Source organism: Polypterus senegalus, chromosome 10, assembly GCF_016835505.1.
Source record: "Polypterus senegalus isolate Bchr_013 chromosome 10, ASM1683550v1, whole genome shotgun sequence".
Classification (NCBI taxonomy): Eukaryota; Metazoa; Chordata; class Cladistia; order Polypteriformes; family Polypteridae; genus Polypterus; species Polypterus senegalus.
This window is the reverse complement of record NC_053163.1, coordinates 256,173-275,697: the sequence shown is the minus strand read 5'-3', so window position 1 is coordinate 275,697 and position 19,525 is coordinate 256,173. Positions and strand designations below refer to the sequence as shown.

The window sequence follows — 19,525 nt, the reverse complement described above, 5'->3', positions numbered from 1 at the left end:
GCAGCCCTTACGAGGTTGCGAATCCCCGCCGATTTTCTAATTGGCGCCCGCAAATGTTGCGGAGAACGCGCGAGCCCAGCAAGCCCAAAGCCACCAGCGGATACTGAGCTCGAGTCACCGCCGCCGCGCAGCTTCATCGACCGAAAGTTATTTGAAGAGTCAACGCCTTGTGACGCCGACTTAACTAAACAAGCGCTGACCTTTTTATTGCTTTTAATTAATTGCCGTTCTGCTTTGGTCGCGTGCCGCCAGCTGTCACTTGTCAAAAGACCGGGCGGGTCGAAAGACGTGACGTGTGTGACCGACTGGCTCAAGAGCCAATCACCAGTCCGGATGTCGCGGCTGCTCAGCACTATTAGCTCTACTTTAACATAATCCCGAGGAGGTTCGTCCTATCGGGTGTCTGCCCGCGCATGCTTACTCTCGGATAGGATTCGCTGCCCCGTCTGTCGATCAGGAGTTTTGCGTCCTTTTTCATCTGGCTCCGCCCACGATGGGCGTGTCCTCCGCGCGATGATAAGCTCAGCTGTATCTGCCTCGATCCGTCCAGTGGAGCGCCTGCCGCGCTGCGTGAAAGCAGATTTTTGTGCTCGGCTCATGAAGTCCGTGCTGCCGCTGTTTGTGCTCCTCCACACCTGTAAGCACGCACTCTGACGCTTTTATAGCGCCGCGCACTCCCATGCGTTCTTACGAGTCTGTTTTGTTGCACACCAGTGACAGGGCAGAGGACTTTCTGATTGTTTGTCGCCGGTTATTCTGATTGTTTGTCGCCGGTTATTATTCTCCTTGTTCTTTCTCTGCTCTCTTTGTCCATACTGTACTGGTTTTACCCGTTCTCTTTGCTCTTGCTCACTGGTTTGTACCCACTCCGATGCTGGTCTCCCATTACTGTGTCTTTTTTCTCTCAGGTGCCCAGAGCTTCAGTATTCACATAGTCTCCAGTCCCCTGTTTGTCACTGTCCAGTCTGACATATGGCTTCCATGTAATTTCACTGGCTTGTCCGATGATGTTGATTTTCAGAAGCTAAAAGTTACATGGACAAGACAGTCAGTGCCAGTGGCTCAGTATAACTGGGGCAAAGTGTCTGGTGGGCTGAGGTTCAGTTTGCAAGAAGATCGTCTGAAGGCTGGGGATGCATCTCTGCACCTGAGTTCAGTGTCCATGAAGGATGAGGGTCAATATTGGTGTCGTGTTGAATATAAAGCAGAGAAAATGGACAGTGAGGTCTACCTCAGGGTCAGAGGTAAGGGCACCACTTATGACCTACAGTAAATGACCTTGTCCAATTTTAATGAGTATGAGCCTGAAGTGGCCAGTAGATCCTTGTCCACTCTGCTGACCAGTGAGTTAGTGTCCTCTTTAAAGCTCCTCCTCAGGTCCATGTCACCTTGAGGTCAAATTCACATGGATCTGATGGGGTCATTAACTGCAGCGCCACAGGTTTCTACCCTGCAGACATCAAGTTCACCCTCCGGCAGGGCGGCGAGATGTTGAAGTCCGAGAGTCCTTCAGCACGGAGTGAGCCAGATGGGACATTCAGTGCCTCAAGTGCCCACTCCTTCAATTGGAGCACCAGGGTCGGAGATCTGTTCTTTTGTGAAGTGAACCACGATGCTCTGGAAGAGCCGATCAGGACAGACCCCAGAAGAGGTCAGCAGGATTCTTTATTCTGAACAGCTGATGCAGCTTCACTGCCTGGTCATCATACTGCTGTCTGTGTCTTTGCTTTCCTTACAGAGTCTCCAGGAGTGCTGCTGACCACGGCAGTGCCGAACCTTGATAGCGTGGTGGTCTGCCTGTGTGATGAAACCCAAGAATCTGTGAAGAAATTCATCTGGAGGAAGGACGAAACGATCCTCCTGATAGACACCCCCCACACCTTGATAAGTTTGGATGGGCACAAGTCCGTAATGAGTCGCTACCGCTTCACCCCAAACGGCCAAGAGAAGTTGTCCTGTGAGGTCCATTATGTATCAGGGCTCTCTGAGAGGAAATTTGTACAGTGTGAGTGGACACCATCCCAGACTCCAGTCGGGAGGTCCACACTGAGTCTTTTGGGGAGGGTTGGGACTTACTGGTTGTTCAGTCTGGAAACCCTAATCAGATGTTCTCTCTCTCTCTCTCCGATTGGACAGACACAGGACACTCACATGTAAAGATTGCTGGAGCTGGAGTGGTCATCCTTATTCCTCTTCTCCTTTTACTCCTCGTCATCATACGGCAGACATCAGGTGGGCCACTTCAGATATCATATGCACCTGATGTAAACCTGAGCCTGCTTTAATCTAGGGCCACTCTTGTCAATGAGTATGTGGCCAGTGTCCTCCAGATTGGGCCCTCCTGGACAGTGATGATCTCTCTCTCCTTGATATCTCTGGACACGTATACTGGTCCTTCAACAACCCAGGCTCAGCAGTCCAGCACATCTCTTTTGAAATTATAATCTTCTTCTTCTAATCTTTTAGTCACTTTATTCTGTCCATCTTTGTGTTTCAGTGTCCCTCACGCCTCTCATACCCGTTCATCTGAGAAAGAGTGAAACTCATTCAATCACCTGCACGCTGACTGGCTGGTGTCTCAGGCTGATCAGTCTGCGGTGGTCAGTCAACGGTAAAAGAATTGAAATGGAGCCTCTGGATGGTGAGAAAGGGGATTTTGACGAGAAGGTGTGGTTATCAACAGACAAAGCCACCAATTTCTCCATGAAGAAAGGTCCCACCAAGATGAGCTGCTGCCAAGGAGAGACCACCATCACCTTTCAATTCACACCAGGGAAACTAGAATCAGAAAACAGTCTGATCCGGTGCCGGGCCCTCCACAGGCTGACCAGACGGCGGGTGATAGCCCAGTACTTGTATGAGAGTAAAGTGTGACTGACTGGTCAGTAGGTGGTCACTGTGGGCCTGGAGTGCAGGATGACTAGTCATTAGGTGCTCCCCTCTTCACTGACTCTTCCCCCACTGGTCCTACCCCTCACAGTCATGTGATCTGTAGGCTCCTCCCCTTCACAGTGACCTTGACTCCATCTCCCCATTTTGCCTCAAAACTTGTCGTCCCACCCAACTCTGATTTGCCTACTCGTGTAATAAATGCTGAAGCCAAGATGTCCTCTGTGTCTGCTTCCTTTATTTTCCCCCTTGCTGAGGTCCACCATGACTCTCCACTGTCCCTTGTGTGTTACCTTTGGATCCTCAAAGTTTTGGGTCATTCATCCTACCAAACCAAACGCCCCTTGATAAGTAGCTGTCCAGTGAGGTGACCTCATCACAAAGCTGTGTGTAGCTCCATTACTGACCCCTGTAGGATCTCAATGCATGTGTCGCCATGAGCCCAATACCTGCAGGTGCCACCCAGTACAGTCTGACCAGAAAGTAGTACTGGTGCCCTCCCAGTACCCAGCCTTTTACCTGATCTGTCCTAAGTACAGGTGGACGGAGGGTGAGGACATGACGTGGCACCACAATGCAGCAGCACCCTCAAACTTCTGATAGTCAGCCATTGGCAAACGTGGGCTGTAAGGATCATTAAAGACTCGTCTTACAAGGCTTCTTGACCTCAGATGTTGATTCCCAATGATTTGGCTAACATACAGGCATCGATCCAGAGGGAGGCTCACACTTCTTTAAATGCAGGAGTTTTGACACGGTCCCCCACATGCACCATTAGTGCCCACAGCAGACAAGGCTTGCCACTGGTACATTTCACCTTCTCAGGTAGATCCCTTTAAATGTATTATCAGTGTCGGGGGCTTTCTCTGCTGAGAAAATGAGGAACCCCCCCGTAGTCCATCTTGTACATCGGTGCCCAGCACTCGGTCCATTCAGAGGATTGTAACAAACATTCAATTGCACCCTAGCTGGCTGGAGTCTCACACTGGTCATACTTGATTTACTGGGCAGAGCTGGTAGTGAATTATGAATGAGTGATGAATAATTGGCCATCAGGCATATTACTGAGGACTGGGAGTGAACAGCCACCCACCACTGCACATAAAGTGGGGTTCAATGGATAAGCCGACCAAGTCTGCTTTGGAGTAGGTGACGTCGAGCCCCACCTTTGTCTGTCCCCCAGATTACTCTTCCCTCTCTTTTGTCCCCCTCACCTCTCTTTCTCTCTCTCTCTCCTCTGTGCTGCTACCCACTTAACTCGCCCCTCCCATTAATCTCCCCTTTATCTTGCCCACTCCCCTGTCTGCACGTCTACCATTTTCCACCATCACTTTGGTCATCCCCCCTCCCCTATCCTAACTCCTCCCCTTTGGTGACTTGTCCCATCATGGTCAGGGAACTTGTATACCACATCTTTAATGAGCAGAAGTCATGACCTCTCCTAACTCCTCCTCTTTGTGCTTCCCCGCCCACATCTATTCACTCTAACCTCTTTCCACCACCACCCATTACTCTTCTGCTCCACCCACCTCTGTGTACTCCAATCTCTTCACACCACCAGTTTGGTACACACCTCTTCTGCACCCTCCCCTTTATCTTGACACGCCCACCTCTCTATACTCCTACCTCTTTGCCCTTCTCATTAATTTTTCTCCTGACCCCTCCCCTTTACCCCCCCTCGTGTTTAGATCAGCCTTATTAAACAAAGCTCTGTGTTCCTTCCCTTGCATTTCACACCCCTCATGGCTGTTCCCTGAGGACCCTCTAGGTGTGGCCCCTCCTTGAGCTGGCACATCGTCAGTGCTGGAATGCCTGGAGGACCAATGGCCTGTCTCAAAGCCCTACATCCAGTAAGGGTTCGTTCCTCACCCCCAGGAATCAAACTGCAGGACACAGGAAGCAGAGTTAAGCTTTACGTTTTTATATACACAACTGCTGTCCAACACAGTGGCCTCCACTTGCACCTGGACTGCTCCTCAGCCGGCCACCATTTATCTGTCCTTGACTCTAATACTACAAACAGTGATCCACAGCTTCTGCTTCCTGGACCCAACAGGACACACTTTCTGGACTGCCCAGATAGCAGGCACATACTGTATGAAGAAGGCAAAGAGCCTCATGGTCCAGTGTCCAGTGTCAAGGCACTTGGTTTCAAATAGGGTAGGCTCCTGGGGTTGAAGGTCATATGCTTCATTGCCTGCAAGAGAAACACAAAGAAGAGTAATGGTCAACCCGTGTGCACGAGTAAAAGTGACCAAAAGTGCCACTCATTAGTGTCCATACCAGGGGCCTCATGTATAACGCCGTGCGTAGAACTCGCACTATAACATGGCGTAAGCACAAAAGCCGAAATGTGCGTATGCACAGAAAAATCCAGATGCAGGAATCTGTGCGTACTCCAACTTCCACGTTCTTCCGCTACATAAATCTCGGTCAGCGTGAAAACTAACGCTCGTGCACGCGCTTTATGTAACGCCCCAAATCCTCCCAGAATTACACCTCTTTGAATATGCAAATGAATATAAATCGCCCTTAACCGCAGCCTTCTGTGAAAAGACAATGGGAAAAGCACGGGGGGAAAATATAAGAATTTCAGCGAATACCAAGTGGAGGCAAAGGAAAAACATACAATTTGTTCAAATAAACTGTGGAATAATCAACAAAATGAAGTTGATCGAGTGACATAGCGTGTTGGAGAAACTTGAAAGCTCACATTCACAAAATCGCACAGTGCCAGAAATAAAAAAGAAGTCACATATCAAAGTCGCCGTGAAAAGAAGAGTTGTAAGCCCACTGTCTGAGTGTCATATGAAAGATTATTAGGGTACAGAGAAAAAAGGCACACGGTGGGGAAAAAGCACGAAATGTCAACTTCAATCTCGACATTTCCACTTTAATCACGTAGTTTATTTTGTCATTAAGTAGAACATCATAAACTTCATCTTAAAATCGTTTAATTAACCAGTTTCTAAAATCACATCGTAATTAAAGTCGCACGTTAAATGCTTTGTTTTGTATTTGATCTTCTACTCGTATGTGCTCTGTGTGTGTGAATCACTACTTGCTTCTTAAACCGGCTCTCTTCCTCCAACTGGACACAGAGTCCATGACATTCGTGATATTACAGCTCTCTGAATAACTAAAATACTGAGATGTATACGTGATGTCATTTTCATGATGATAGGAGTTAAAGCACGTTATTAAACATGAGTTTCACTTCGATGAAATAATTTATTGCAGCAGTACTCAGGGTGGCTCTAGGCTTGTGGTGGCACTGGGCAGAGGAAGAATCGGTGGCTCCTTCGCCCGCCCGTCAGTAAGGTAGCTTATCACGGTGGATGGTCACGTATGCTACAGACACTGCATAGCCGCCTCGTGCTCATGACACAAGCATTTATCTTTTGTCGAAATTTGTCACTGTGTTTTTAGCTGTGTTGTTATTTTCTCTTTCTGTTTTATATTCAATATATATTGGCGTAGCCGTCACTGCAGTCCTTGCTTTTCTTTCCCCAAGTAACCGATCGCCACACAATCAGCTCTGTAATAGACGTTAAGCCATCTGTAAGCTTAGCGCCGATTCTTCAAAACGTTTAAAGAACATTGAAATATCTTCGTAGTACATGTTTAATTATTCTATCCTTCACGACACTCCCAGTGAAGAATATAGATTATTTAAATGAAGTTAAAGTTTTATGTGTATAATTTAACAAACATATTTTGCTGCATTTCACCTTCAAAGTGATCTCGTCATCATATGTAAATACGCACTTTATAAAGTGGCTCAGGTTGTGAGATATTATAACTGTAGTGCAAGTTTACAGTGAGGTGATTGTACTTATAAGTCCTAACAGTTCTACAAGGAGCAATTGATTGAGTGCATTTAAAGTTCTTGGGATGAAACTGTTTGTGAACCGCGAGGTCCGTACAGGAAAGGCTTTAAAACGTTTTGCGGTGGCTGAGACAGCGTGTCCTTAATGCCGTATACCGATAATTCTCTTTCTGATCAGCTGCTGCTGTGATTCACACTCAGATACAGTGATATAAATACTCCGAGTGGTGCAGTGAGAGGAATATGGAAAAAGATGATCCACTGTGGCAACTCCAAATGGGAGGAGCTGAAAGAAGAAGAAGAAGCAGAAGAAGAAGAAGAAGGAGAAGTGAGAGTAACAACGCTAAAGCAGTTCTGGTATTTGAATACTATGGCTGTTCCCTGCTCCATTGTATTGTTACGAGTTAATTACAATCAGATGCGTTACACTAATAAACGATATGCGGTTAGTTTTAGTGTATTTATAAAGCTGCATCATGAAAATAATGAGTAATCACACAGGAACAGTAGCACTGCTTTGATGCTGGGTGCCGCCAATCTGCAAAACCGAACAGAGAACTTACGTACGACAAGACATGAGGTACCGTGGAAAAGTGCGTGGCTTTACGCCAAGTGTAGGTTTTATACATCGCGATTTGAACGAGGAAAAGTTCTTACGCAACATTTCTATGCGTACGCACCGTTCATACATGAGGCCCCAGGTGACCACCCGTTAACACATTGCAGGCTGAAATGACTGCACGACTTACCCTTCACTCTCAAAGACTAGCACTCGTGCCACCCGCTTCCTGGTCATTCGGTGGGTGGCCTGACACTTGAAGGCCCTGTCCTCATGCTCGGACTCATTGGGGGTGAACTTAAGGCTGATGGTGGTCTCGGCCTTACAGCAGCCCTTCCTGCTGATGTGGCCCCTCTTCATGGAGTAGCCAGACATGTCACTTTGGCTCTCCCACATGTTGTCATCGTCCTCATCCTTGTCCTCATCCTCCTCAGCATCTAGATGGATCTCCTCCTCATTCAAGAACCACTTTATGGAGACCATGCGCAGGCACCAACCAGACATACTGCAGGTCAGCATGCCAGGCTCATCGTAGATCATCTTCTCAGGGACGATAGGTGAGAGGAACACTGAAACACGAATACCAACAACAGGTTCTTGTGACTGGTGGTGCCTAGATGAGGTCCAACTGGGCTGGGCTTTGTTTGGGGATTTGAGCTTACCTGAGGAGTGCCATAGAATGATAATGAGGATGAGGAGCAGCGGGCCGAGGATGACTATGCCAACTATGAACAGCTCCGTGAAGGACTGACCAGTATCTGGAAAAAAAAGTCACAGCATGTGACAAGTGACCTGTTAGACAGCATCTCGGGATCAGCACCACTACACCAAGGCACTGGAGCAGTCACTAAGTCCACTCACATGTCACATATCTCCTAGTTGTCTTCGTGTGCTGGTACTGAACCTCACAGGACACTTGATCACGGCTGCTTGGAGTGAAGCGGTACCAGCTGACTGCTGTGTAGGTGCCATCGGGCATCTGTCCTTTGGGTGCTGCCTCTGAGTAAACAACTTCCTCTCCTTTCCTCCAGACAAAGTACTCGACGGGATTGAGGAAGCGCTCGGCCACACAGATCATGTCTGACACCTTGTCCAGCTCTGCTCGATTCTGCAACGCGATGGTCAGAGGAACTGGAATGACAGGAACGAGAGTCACCCTGGTGGGACCCCTTGAAAGTGACCACTTCACTTACTGGACACTATGCCACTATGCCTGCCAAGTCAGCTTTGTCTAGTGCTGCAGCACATTTAGGCAGAACATGGCGCTATGGCCTCAAAGTTAATGGCTACAGGTCCAAGTGGGCAGGGCATCAGCGTAGACCCAGTGTAGGTGAGTGAGACGATGCGTGAGGTTGATGAGTGTGGCCAGGGCCCAGTTTGGTGATGATGCACCTGGGGGCTTTGTCATTGGGGTGTGGCACCAACAGTGAATGGCTTCTCCTAGACAGGCCAGCCCACTCACATATTAGGTGCTTTCGGATAGTGGTCTCCAGGGAGATGTGCTTCACCAGGCACATTAGCTCCCGGAGGGTTCTGCTGGTTCATCGTGAAGGTGTACTTCAATAGGGTGGGACAGCATGCGCAGTCTTGACCTCAGTGTGGGTGATAATGCGCCTGGTAGCTTAACTGGGTGGGGGTGGCTCTCTGTGGGAATGTCTATCTGGTGTGGCCCCTCCCAGATGGGTCAGCCAGCTCACGGCCCTCCCTGACTCACCTATGAGATGCTTTCGGATTGGTTCATCCATCGAGGCATGAGTCACCATGCACTGCAACTCCCTGAAGTTCTCGTGGTTCTTCATGAAGGTGTACACCAGCTTGGCCTCATAGGTACCATCTGGCTGGCTTTCACCCACCAGCTCCTTCTGCTTCACAACAGAGTTCAAGCGAAAGATGGTGAACATGATTTCAGGGGCATTGAAGCCCGTCGCAATGCACTGCACTGTGTCCTCCAGGTTTTCCACCTCTGAGTACAGCTTGAAGGAGACCTTTGGAATGGCTGTATGGGAGAAAGACAAGGGATTGGTTGAGTAGATAGGACACCAAGCATAAGATGTCACAGACACTGCGTCCATTCTCACTGACCATCTTCTTGCTGGCGTGTCCTAATCGGCTGATCCAGAGCTTCGTGCCTGACTTCACAGTAGAACGGGTCACTCCCGGCCCTCCAAGCTCTCACGTTTACTGTGCTATCTGCCCTGAAGGTGCCATCTGGCAGGAGCTGTCCAGCTGGGCGCTCCATCTTCACCTCCTTACTATGTTGGCCAATTGTAAAGGAGATGGCAGCAGGGTAGAAACCTGTGGCACTGCAGTTCAGGACGCTGTCAGGCCCCTGGGTGAAGAGGACCCGAGGGGCAGCTGTGGACATCAAAAAGACAAATGTGTTCAGTTGTGGAGCGGGCATACTGAGTGGACACCTGCTTGGATTACAACACAGAATGCAAGAAGAAGATAGTCACACAGGGGGAGGAACTGGAACTGGGCAGCTGTAACCAGGACACAACAGCTAAGGAGTTGGTCCCTCAAGATCTGACATCTCAGTTAGCCAGACAGCTGCATTCTAGACTTGGTCATTTTGGGGGAACCTCTTAGGAGTGGGCACACAGTAACTGGTCAGGAGATTTGCTTCATCACAAGACAAGGCAGCACCAGCCAGGCCTTGGTCCCCATTGGTCACCTTTATCACGAGGACCTTGTCCCTTAGAAAATGAAGGTCCAGATAAATAATGATAATCATCATAATAAATATTATCTAGATATTCCAATAGTGGTATTATGATGCAGGCCACTGTGAAAAAGGTTTCGTGGACAATGAAGGTCTCAGGTCTTGGTCACTTGGGCCTGTACTGCTCCAACTAGCAGTGTCACTTGTGTCTCAGGCATTGAGGTTCCTCTGAGACTCTTACCTCTGACCACCACATGAGTGGTGACCTCCTGATTCTCTTGGTCATACGCCACCTGACACACATAACGACCCTCGTCCTCGATGTCAACTGGACTCAGCAGCAGAGAGGCATCTCCATCCTTCAGGCTCTCTCTTGCCAGATAGACTCGTGGAGTAAGTAGGACGATTCTTCCACTTCCACTGTAGTGAGCCACGGTGTGATTTTTGTGTCTCCAGGTGACCCTGAGCCTTTGAGGGTCAATGTGTCTGGGCGTCACGTTCAAGGAGCAGGGCAGCCGAATGTCCGACTGGAAACGAGTGATGAGCAGAGCTGGTGGTCCAGAGACATTGAGGGTACTGCCTGCATCTGGAAGATGAGAAGAAAAAGAGAGTGACCAAACTGAAGGGCAGGGCATGGAGAGCTGGTGGCACTGGATAAGCGTCAGCTCAGGTGGTAGTCTAGGTGAAGCCGTGATCAGCATTAAAAAATGACCAGCAGACAGGGAAAGAAATAAGAGAGAAAACTACAACGAGAGAGAAGACGCTGTCCCCGAGCACAGGTGCCACCATCACACCTGTCACTGAGCTGCTCGACAAGTGAAACACCAGCGAGACAGGGAAAGAAACTACAAAGCGCCGTTCACTGAAAAGAAAGACGTGAATAAGAACAAGATCAACATGGCCACGTGGCCGGTCACATGATGTGACTGAGGGCCAGCTGACCTTTTGCTTTGTCACTTTCCCTTGTTGTGTAGAGATGACAGATTCTGAGTCTCCCTGGATCCCTGCTGGGGTGTTAAAGGTCCACGGGACCCCCACACAAGCCTGCAACCCCCCCATGTGTCCCAGTTTGTCTCATTGAAAAGACATGGAAATAGCAGTACAGTGTTGATTGCCCTCTACTGGGCTAAAATGAATATGACATGACGAGAGGCGGTGGAGAGCTTGTGATGCCAGGGCCTTGTGACACCATTTTCTGAGGACAATCTGTGGATTTTGTGGTTCTCCCTTGGTGTCTGTCCAGGAGGCTCCCATTTAAATCGAGGCTGAAGACTCGCCTGTGATGTCACCTCTCTAGACTGTCACGGTCCAGTGACATGTTCTAGTGGGTCCATGTCTCTGTCTAATTTATTGTGTGTGGACTTTGTGGTCCTCCTCTAGGTCATGCAGGGTGAAGGTTGGTTTGCTCTCATCTGCCTGATATGCAGGGTCAGGTAAACCGAGGGTCCTGGGGCTTTGATTTGAATTATAATTATGCATCGGCCCCCCTCTGAGGACCCAGTGCCCCCTCACAATCCACCCTCCCCACTATTCCTGTCCTGATTATCACAAACTACAAAGTTGGCTCAGGCTTCTCCTCTCATTGGTGTTTTGGGTGAAACTGTTGACTACATCTCAGTTATTAGTTTATTCCTTTGCACTTCTGGGGTCTCCTCGCTTTACAATAAATGAACCACCTCGTTGGTTACCATGGTCAGCCAGTGTAGGTCGAGCGCACCGGCCGACACTCACGCACAGCTAGATGAACCACTAGGCTGCTCCTGTGTAAACTGAACAAGAAATTAAAAATAAGATGGACAAACCAGGACAACGCGCGTTAGTCACAGATGATGGACGTGAGCCACACTGGAGCACCACGAGGAACAGTCCCATCTCCTCTTGGGTGTCCAGTTACTGGCTGGTCTGGCATCGTAACTCAACAGAACTATACAAGAAGAGCAGAGCAGAGTGCCAACTCTTAGGAGATCCCTTTACTGTGGGAAGTGGCATCCTTCACATCTTCTACAACTCTGTGGTGACCAGTGTGGTGGGCTGAGCCTGTAACATCACTTGAAGAGGGGACCACCGAATCAACAAACTCACTCCAAAGGGCAGGCTCAGCTACGGGACACACTAACGCTCAGGTGACCATTTCCAGACAATGAATTATTCAGCAGGAGTTTGGAATAAAAACACGACTTGGGGCTCCTGGATACTGAAAGCAATAGGCCCGTATAGCGCCTTACTGGGGCTGCCAAGTCACCAGGTCTACGCTTTTTAGTCAAGTTGGTGTTTATTTTACAGGGGTTTATTGTTTGTCGTATTGTTTATCAATTTGTTGAGCTTCTGTAAAAAGCCCCATGTCCCCCTGAAGTGCTGTCTGCCTCTCTGTCTAGTGGTGCCCATCACAGACAGACCCGAGGAGGAAAGGCTAACGTTTTAGAGAATAAAGAGCGAGACCTTCAGCGAGTCAGCAGCACACCAAAGAAATGCTGACAAAGTAAGAAAGAAAGACTTACTGCCGCTTTCCGGCACTTGAGCGACCTCTGCTGGCCAGGAGTCGACAGCGCTGTCTTTAACCGCCGCCCTGCACTTTCAGCTCCGCTCCAAGGGGACGTTCAGAAAGGTTCCGCACTTTTAGATTTCCATTGGAAACGGCGAAGGCGGGAGGAGGAAGAGGAGTAACTGGGCATTGAAACGTTGGTACGACGCTGGGAACACCAAGGTGACTCTGTAGACATGTGATGTCATTTCTAGTTGAAATTCTTAATAAATCGAGTTAAAAACTTTGTGCGCGTCACTCGTAGTTCAAGTTGTTTATGTGCCACACGTACTAATTGACTGGAAACATCCCATAATAATAACGAGGGCAGTGGCCGCGGACTACGACCCGAGAAGGCGGCAGGCGTGCGGCTCGGAGCTGAGTGTACCGAGGGGTCATTTCACATTGTGAGTTTCACCTTCGGCCTCGCTTTGGATTATTATAATTATAATTATTATTATTATTAGTGAGCCCCCCCACCCCTGTGGCCGACCTTTTGTTTTTTGAAATAACATAATAAATTGTTTTAAATATGAATGTGAAGCCTTTCTGTTCAGACTCGCCCTTCTTTCCATTTTATGTCCGTGTGTGAAATTATTAGCAGCGCATGGCGAGAGGCTGACGGCTTTTCATTTGATTCTTTTTATTGTCCTCTCACTCAGGCCGGCGCTTGTGTTGTTAAATCAGATTGAATGTGATGTTCGTGTAGTTGATCGTGTGGTAATAATGTTATATGAGTGAGTGGCGAGTCCGGAGACGATGATCGCTTTCAATGACCAGTTTTGCCGGCATGTCAATGAATAACTGCTTCGAAAAAACGTGCACATGGCGTACCATTGAGGTGCATTCTGTGAAAACGTGAACCGGTAAGAACTTCCAAGAGTCAGCTATTACTTTCATTTTATTAATTATTTTTGTAACAATGAGTCCTACTTACAGAAGAACATTGATAACTGAATGATGGTAGACTCCATTAAACAGGTTTTTAAAGGCACTTTACAGATGTCATGTCGTTTAAAAGTGTAACCTAAACAGGCTTGTGGTGCCACCCGATGGCTGTCATATGCAGCAGACTCGACTTCAAGTGACGTAGAAATGGCATTGATTGCTGTTTGTTAGTGGTGGGGGGGTCAGTGACTGTTGGGGTTCAGTTCTTAAACTTAACATTCTTTAAATAGAGTAATAATTACTAAAAGGAAAATAACAATTCATCACGAGGGTAAGGGATTGTGAAAATGCTGCTACCGGTATAAGGCCAGGGTCCCCAATCACAGTCCTGGAGGGCCGCAGTGGCAGCAGGCTTTGCTTTGCCAACCCAGTGGCCTAATAAGAAGCCCTTCATGCTCAAGTGACCCTTCTGCTTCACTTTAGTGGTCTCGCTCGTTTAAATTTTGAACACTTATTGCTCATTTTAGCCTTAAACAGCTGTATTCTCGGTTTTTAATGGCTCCTAATTAGCAATAAGGTGCAAATGACAGAAGAGGCCAGCATTTCTCCATTTAGCTTGTTACCATTTAATTAAATACTCAGAAGGAAAGTGAAGAGAGAAAAGTGACAGACTGAGAATCACTCCTCCATTTTAGACCTCGTATGGTTTGGGTGATCGAGGATATGAGAATGAGCTTACGTAGCAGAGCTGAAGCTCCAAAAAGCCATTAAATTAAATTATTGGCAAGAATTGCTTTCTAATAAAGCAACTGGGTGAGAACAAAAACCTGCAGCCACTGCGACCCTCCAGGACTGGCACTGAAGACCCCTGCTGTAAGGGCAGAGCACAGAAGCTGACACAATACAAGACGTTCGCAATGGCTTATGGGTAGTTTGGACATGCACAAGGCAACACTGCCACACGTTTACGAGAAGAACCCCAAATAATCAGACGACAGTACATCTTAAAGATTAATGCACCTGCCTGTCACCTCTGCAGACACTCAGGCCGTATTGTTAGCGCCTTCCTAACCAGTTCGGAGCGCCGCACAATGAACGCTAGCAACGTTACTCTTTTCTGTGTTGATGTTTTGAGGAGCCTGAGGCCAGAGAATTGTGTAAAAGACAATTGCAAAATGTCACTGGAAAAAAAAACGACCATCTGGGCCAAGTGCACACGTAGTCTGAGTGACCGACTGCGCTCATACAGTCTGCTGTGCACTGGACGTAGAGTCACTTGAGCGGTGTCTGCAGATCACACACACACACACACACACACACACACACACACACAGAGGTAGTAAATGTGTAAATATGTTTATTGTGCATTTCAATTGTTTGTCACTTAAAACCCTGGTGTGACAGAGAATGTCGGATGAGAGGTTTGAGTTTAGCTTTGTGAAGTAAACTGCACCTCCATTTCTACTGTGCATACGTTTTGTTCCCCGGTGTTGTAGCAGTAATGATGTAGTCTGCCCTGGTTGCCCCTTACAACATTATTACTTGTTGCCATCCTGCCCTGGCACTGAGGAGGTCATTTGCAGCTTTATGGATAAAAATGTTTGCTTCTGAATATCTGCAAAGACGTCTTCATCGCCTGAGCTTGGCACGGCCCATCTTTATGATCTCCTCTACAGTTAGGTGGGCAGAGAGGATTGAGGGCGCGAGGATGTCCTCTTATAACGTTGAACCTTTGTATATACGTGTGGCACTCTGTTATTGATGATTTATATTCCTGTCCCCGTTCAGAGCAGACGTGGCAGTGACAATTCAAACCCCCACCCCGTACTCTGGTCACCTGTCAGGCTCACATCAGCTGCACGTGACTTTGGGACAGACCCGCTCGGCTGATTCCTTTTTTCCTCCCTTAGTCGGTGCTCCGCCTCATTTCAGTCTTTTGTTATTAACTAATTATTATTTTCTAACATGCGTCGGGGAGGATGAAGATCACAAAGACCTAAAACTGTAGCTAACTTGTGTACCACCTGTAGGAAAATATGCATTTCTGTAAAATAAGGTGACATCAGTCGCAGTTATCACATGTTGTGGTCAAAGAAGTGCCCTTTAGTTGCCCCCATTCTGTCCTCCTGTCAACAGGACTATCCAGGATTACAAACGTGTCATCGCCCCTTCTGCTCCTCGTCTTTATTCTACCATTTTTCTAACTGGTATTCATTTGAACACAAGATGACTTTTTATCTTCTCCCCAAGTCCCCCTGGTTTTCCTCCCACATCCCCAAGACATGTTTGAGAGGTCCGAGGGTGAGTCAGAGTGACACCGACGGACCGCAGTCTTTCATTCTGTGTTGGTTCCTGTCTGCTGCCGAGTGTCCTGCCAGCAGATGACAAATGGGTGGGTGATCTGTCTGTGTGACTCATTTAATTCACGTCCACCTCAACTGGCTGACCGCTGACCAAGAAGGTAGTAAGGCTCATTACAGCGACGTTGTCTCGGTCAGTCTGTAGAGATACTCGTGTTGTTTGGAGTAGCGTGTGTTTTACGAAATAACATCAATTGTAGCGCCTAATGGCAAAGCTGCTGTCATGACTCTCTCTTACTGGCCCTAATGGGAAAGCTGGGAAAGTTATGTAAGGTGCTCCAGAAAACGCCATTTCTTCTGCTTGGCACAGGAGGTGTTACGTTAATTAAAGATTCATTGTGAGGCTCTCGCTAAACATTAAAACACTGGCTTGGTGATGAACTCAGTGACAGGTGCTACATGAGATAGACAGACAGACAGACAGGCAGGCAGGCACACAGACAGACATGCAGACACACAGACAGGCAGACAGACAGACAGACAGGCAGGCAGGCAGGCACACAGACGGGCAGACAGACACGCCGACAGACACAGCTTGCTAGTACAAGTAGGTGGGCAGCACACACCAAGTGAGCCCACCCATCCTAAGGACACACAGGTCTATGACAAATGACACGTATTTAGGATGATGTAGACTGGCCAGGTTGAGTTCAAGTGTTGACTCACAGACTCTGAGGAGGAAGATGATGAAGAGCAGCGCCGTGTTCATGCCGGTCAAGTGAGACAGGCGTCCCACTGCAGCGGGTCCACACTCTCCTCATTGAAACCTGCCTGGCGCACTGCAGCCGTGGAACTGAAGGGCTGGCTGGATGTCCTTATGAAAATGCAGAGGGCACTTGAACTAGAGGTGACCCTGGGGGTGGACTTAGCTGTGAAGGGATTATGGTGAGGGTGCGGGCCACAGAAATGACTTTTCTGATGTCTGGTGGGGCAGGATGAGTGGGACAGTCGGGGTCAGGAGTTAAGTGCTGCCCACCGGCCTGCCTGCCTGTCGTCCCTCAGACACATTTGTGCTTACGGCACCCCCTCCTCCCCATTTAAATGGAGGCACCCCAAATCTGCTGGACTGTACCAAGTGAGCAACAGCAAGGGGTCCTCCATCTGGGCCACTCCTGTCAATGAGCTTGCTCAGAGTTCAGTCCACAGGTTTTTATTCTATGCCATGAAAGATCCTAAATTGTCCCTAGTGTGTGCTTGGTGTGGTGATGGTCCAGGTCTCCAGGACTCTAAAAATATCCAAACCTAATTATGTCACATCATCTACTGTTAAACCGTACTTCTAAAATTTTTATTATTATGCTGTCTTAAGGAATTGTTCTGTTCTGTGTATTGTATTGTATTGACCCCCTACTTTTGACACCCACTGCACGCCCAACCTACCTGGAAAGGGGTCTCTCTTTGAACTGCCTTTCCCGAGGTTTCTTCCATTTTTCCCTACAAGGTTTTTATTGGGAGTTTTTCCTCGTCTTCTCAGAGAGTCAAGGCTGGGGGGCTGTCAAAAGGCAGGGCCTGTTAAAGCCCATTGCGGCACTTCCTGTGTGATTTTGGGCTATACAAAAATAAACTGTATTGTATTGTATTGTGTGTGCCCTGTGGTGGGCTGGCGCCCTGCCTGGGGTTTGTTACCTGCTTTACGCCCTGTGTTGGCTGGAATTGGCTCCAGCAGACCCCCACGACCCTGTGCTACAATATAGCGGGTTGGACGATGACTGACTGACTGACTGACTGACTGACTGACTGACTGACTGCCATGAAAAAGTGTTGTTCACTCCTGTACGTCCACTGTGTTCCAGCAGATGGTGCCAAACAAAGAAAGGGTGACGTTTATGCCCATAGGTGATGATCACAATGGAGATGTGCCACATGCAGATGGGCCTCAGGGCTGCATGTCATGATCTTGCGGTTTAAAAGTGTTGTGCTTTTCATTATTTTTGCTATTATTTGCTCCCCATTATTAGTTTTGTTGTTCCTTTGTAAAAGTGACAATGACAATAAAGATCTATCTATCTATTAAATGGGAAATGTTCACAAAGAACGTAGCCTAGAAGAGTGTAACTGTCATCCTCCTGCCACCCAAAAGCAGTTCAGTTTTTCCGGTGATATGTCACCATTCTCGTCAGATGTTTCTTTTTTTGCTGAGCATTCTGTTAACTCATGACGTGTTTTAAATATTCGTTTGTATCATAACGTGTGTCCATTCCAGTGCAGAAGGAAAGCTAATTGGCTTCAGAAAGTGAACAACTTTTGTAAAGCCACTAAACACCCGATTGAGCCTGTGAAGTGCCAGACGTGGAGTCATTAGTGTTATAGAGGCTTTATATTGTGCGCAAGTGTTGGTTTGTATCGATATTTGATCAACCTGAGGTCACTAACCCCTTTTATTGGGGCAGAATGAAAGCACGACTGCAGTCTTCGATTGGTTTTGTCCCCTTGTTGACTTGCTAAAGTCCACTGATTGTCCTTGGTGTCCCTCTTTATGATTTAACTTTGCATGTCCTTTCTCCCAATGTGAAAGCCTGGCTGAGGACACGGGGGTTAGAAATGCGATTATCTGGGCGTGGTTGATGGGTCACCGCGCCAACACTCTTGAGTGTAAGAATCGACTGTCAAAGTTATCTGGTCTGAACCTCTTAATAAAGGTCGACCGCATCTCCGTTCAAGCGACAGCAGCTTAGCTCCCATGTGATCACAGTGGCTTTGAGACTCCCACCGGGTTACCTCCATCGAAGGCACCCCACCAAAGCTGACAAGTTCTGAACATCATATAAGCAAATAATAAACCGGGCACAGGGATTAAAGTAGAAAAAACATCCAAAACTTTATCGTGGGTCAACGTCATCTTTTTGTTCATTTGTGCATTGCAGTAAAAGTAGCAAACCTGTGAGTCCAAAGTCACGCTTGCTGCAATTCAACAGTTGTTGTTTTCAAATTACAATTCACAAACATTAACCGTTTTTAAAAGGCTTATGCCACTGTGTGCTAAAATCGGATACGCACCTGAGTGTTTTGGGGCAAAATAAAATACCAGAGAGCTGGTCCTTCATTCGGGGTTCGGCCTTCTACCCCCTGCCATGGCCTGATTGTCTGCCACCTTGTGGTTCACTGGACGCACTGGATGGCGCGTGGATGTTAAGGCTGCCAGAAGAGATGATCCCAGTGCTCTCCTTACTGTCGGGCTCGTGGGTCTCCACAGCGGTGTTTACTGCTCGTTCAGATGAGTGTACGGCCCTTTGTTTCTGCCTCTCGTCTGCTTTTCCTTTCTCTGCACCAATGGGCTGTTGTGCTGAGTCAACGTCCACATGGACATTTTCTCTCTTTGTGGCATCATAAAACATCAAATGTGTGATCTCATGAGAGAGACCTGCTCTGGTCGTGTCCCACTCGTGCCCACCAAGCAGGACTCCTATTTTTCTCGTAAATGCTTATCGTTTGTGTCTGGTTGGACACGTTTAGAATTGCAGGGATTGCAGAAGGTCAAAGTAGGGTGTGTGTTGGACAGCAGATTGCTGTGAGCGCCTGGACTGGACACAATAACGTGGAATTATCTTATTATTTGGCCAAGCCCAGATTAAGACTCCCCACAAACCGCTGGGTGACTTGTCTCCTTAATAGACAGATAGTTGGTCATAATCTGCGGTGGGCTGGCGCCCTGCCCGGGGTTTGTTACCTGCTTTACGCCCTGTGTTGGCTGAGATTGGCTCCAGCAGACCCCCGTGACCCTGTAGTTGGATAATCGATGGATGGATTGATCAAAATTGTAACAATGCAGCACAAGGACATCAAGTTGTTTAGTGCAGCGCTGTGAAATGCACTGTGA

The 19,525-nt window shown here is 48.0% G+C and overlaps 2 protein-coding genes across 2 annotated transcripts; one reads left to right on the top strand and one right to left on the bottom strand.

Moving 5' to 3' along the window:
- Positions 1 to 513: 513 nt before the first annotated feature.
- On the top strand, positions 514 to 3,093 carry LOC120536161. The gene is made up of 6 exons (XM_039764489.1): positions 514 to 637; positions 909 to 1,244; positions 1,367 to 1,651; positions 1,739 to 1,957; positions 2,137 to 2,232; positions 2,498 to 3,093. The coding sequence occupies exons 1-6, from the start codon at positions 514 to 516 to the stop codon at positions 2,872 to 2,874; spliced, it is 1,437 nt and encodes a 478-aa protein (XP_039620423.1). The 3' UTR covers positions 2,875 to 3,093.
- Positions 3,094 to 4,789: 1,696 nt separating this feature from the next.
- On the bottom strand, positions 4,790 to 19,014 carry LOC120536160. The gene is made up of 8 exons (XM_039764488.1): positions 18,706 to 19,014; positions 10,181 to 10,525; positions 9,360 to 9,632; positions 8,992 to 9,273; positions 8,139 to 8,408; positions 7,940 to 8,035; positions 7,468 to 7,846; positions 4,790 to 5,086 (listed from the first exon to the last, which is right to left on the bottom strand). The coding sequence occupies exons 3-8, from the start codon at positions 9,514 to 9,516 to the stop codon at positions 5,080 to 5,082; spliced, it is 1,191 nt and encodes a 396-aa protein (XP_039620422.1). The 5' UTR covers positions 9,517 to 9,632; positions 10,181 to 10,525; positions 18,706 to 19,014; the 3' UTR covers positions 4,790 to 5,079.
- Positions 19,015 to 19,525: the final 511 nt, after the last annotated feature.

Bases quoted from the DNA above. Each gene is read 5' to 3' on its own strand.
- LOC120536160 (XM_039764488.1), bottom strand. From the start codon at position 9,516: ATGGAGCGCCCAGCTGGACAGCTCCTGCCAGATGGCACCTTCAGGGCA. The intron at 8,036-8,138 runs GTGAGTGGACTT...TTTTTTTTCCAG, and splicing joins AACTAGGAGATATGTGACAT to ATACTGGTCAGTCCTTCACG. The intron at 7,847-7,939 runs GTAAGCTCAAAT...TTCGTGTTTCAG, and splicing joins CATTCTATGGCACTCCTCAG to TGTTCCTCTCACCTATCGTC.
- LOC120536161 (XM_039764489.1), top strand. From the start codon at position 514: ATGATAAGCTCAGCTGTATCTGCCTCGATCCGTCCAGTGGAGCGCCTG. The intron at 1,652-1,738 runs GTCAGCAGGATT...CTTTCCTTACAG, and splicing joins CAGGACAGACCCCAGAAGAG to AGTCTCCAGGAGTGCTGCTG. The intron at 2,233-2,497 runs GTGGGCCACTTC...TTTGTGTTTCAG, and splicing joins CATCATACGGCAGACATCAG to TGTCCCTCACGCCTCTCATA.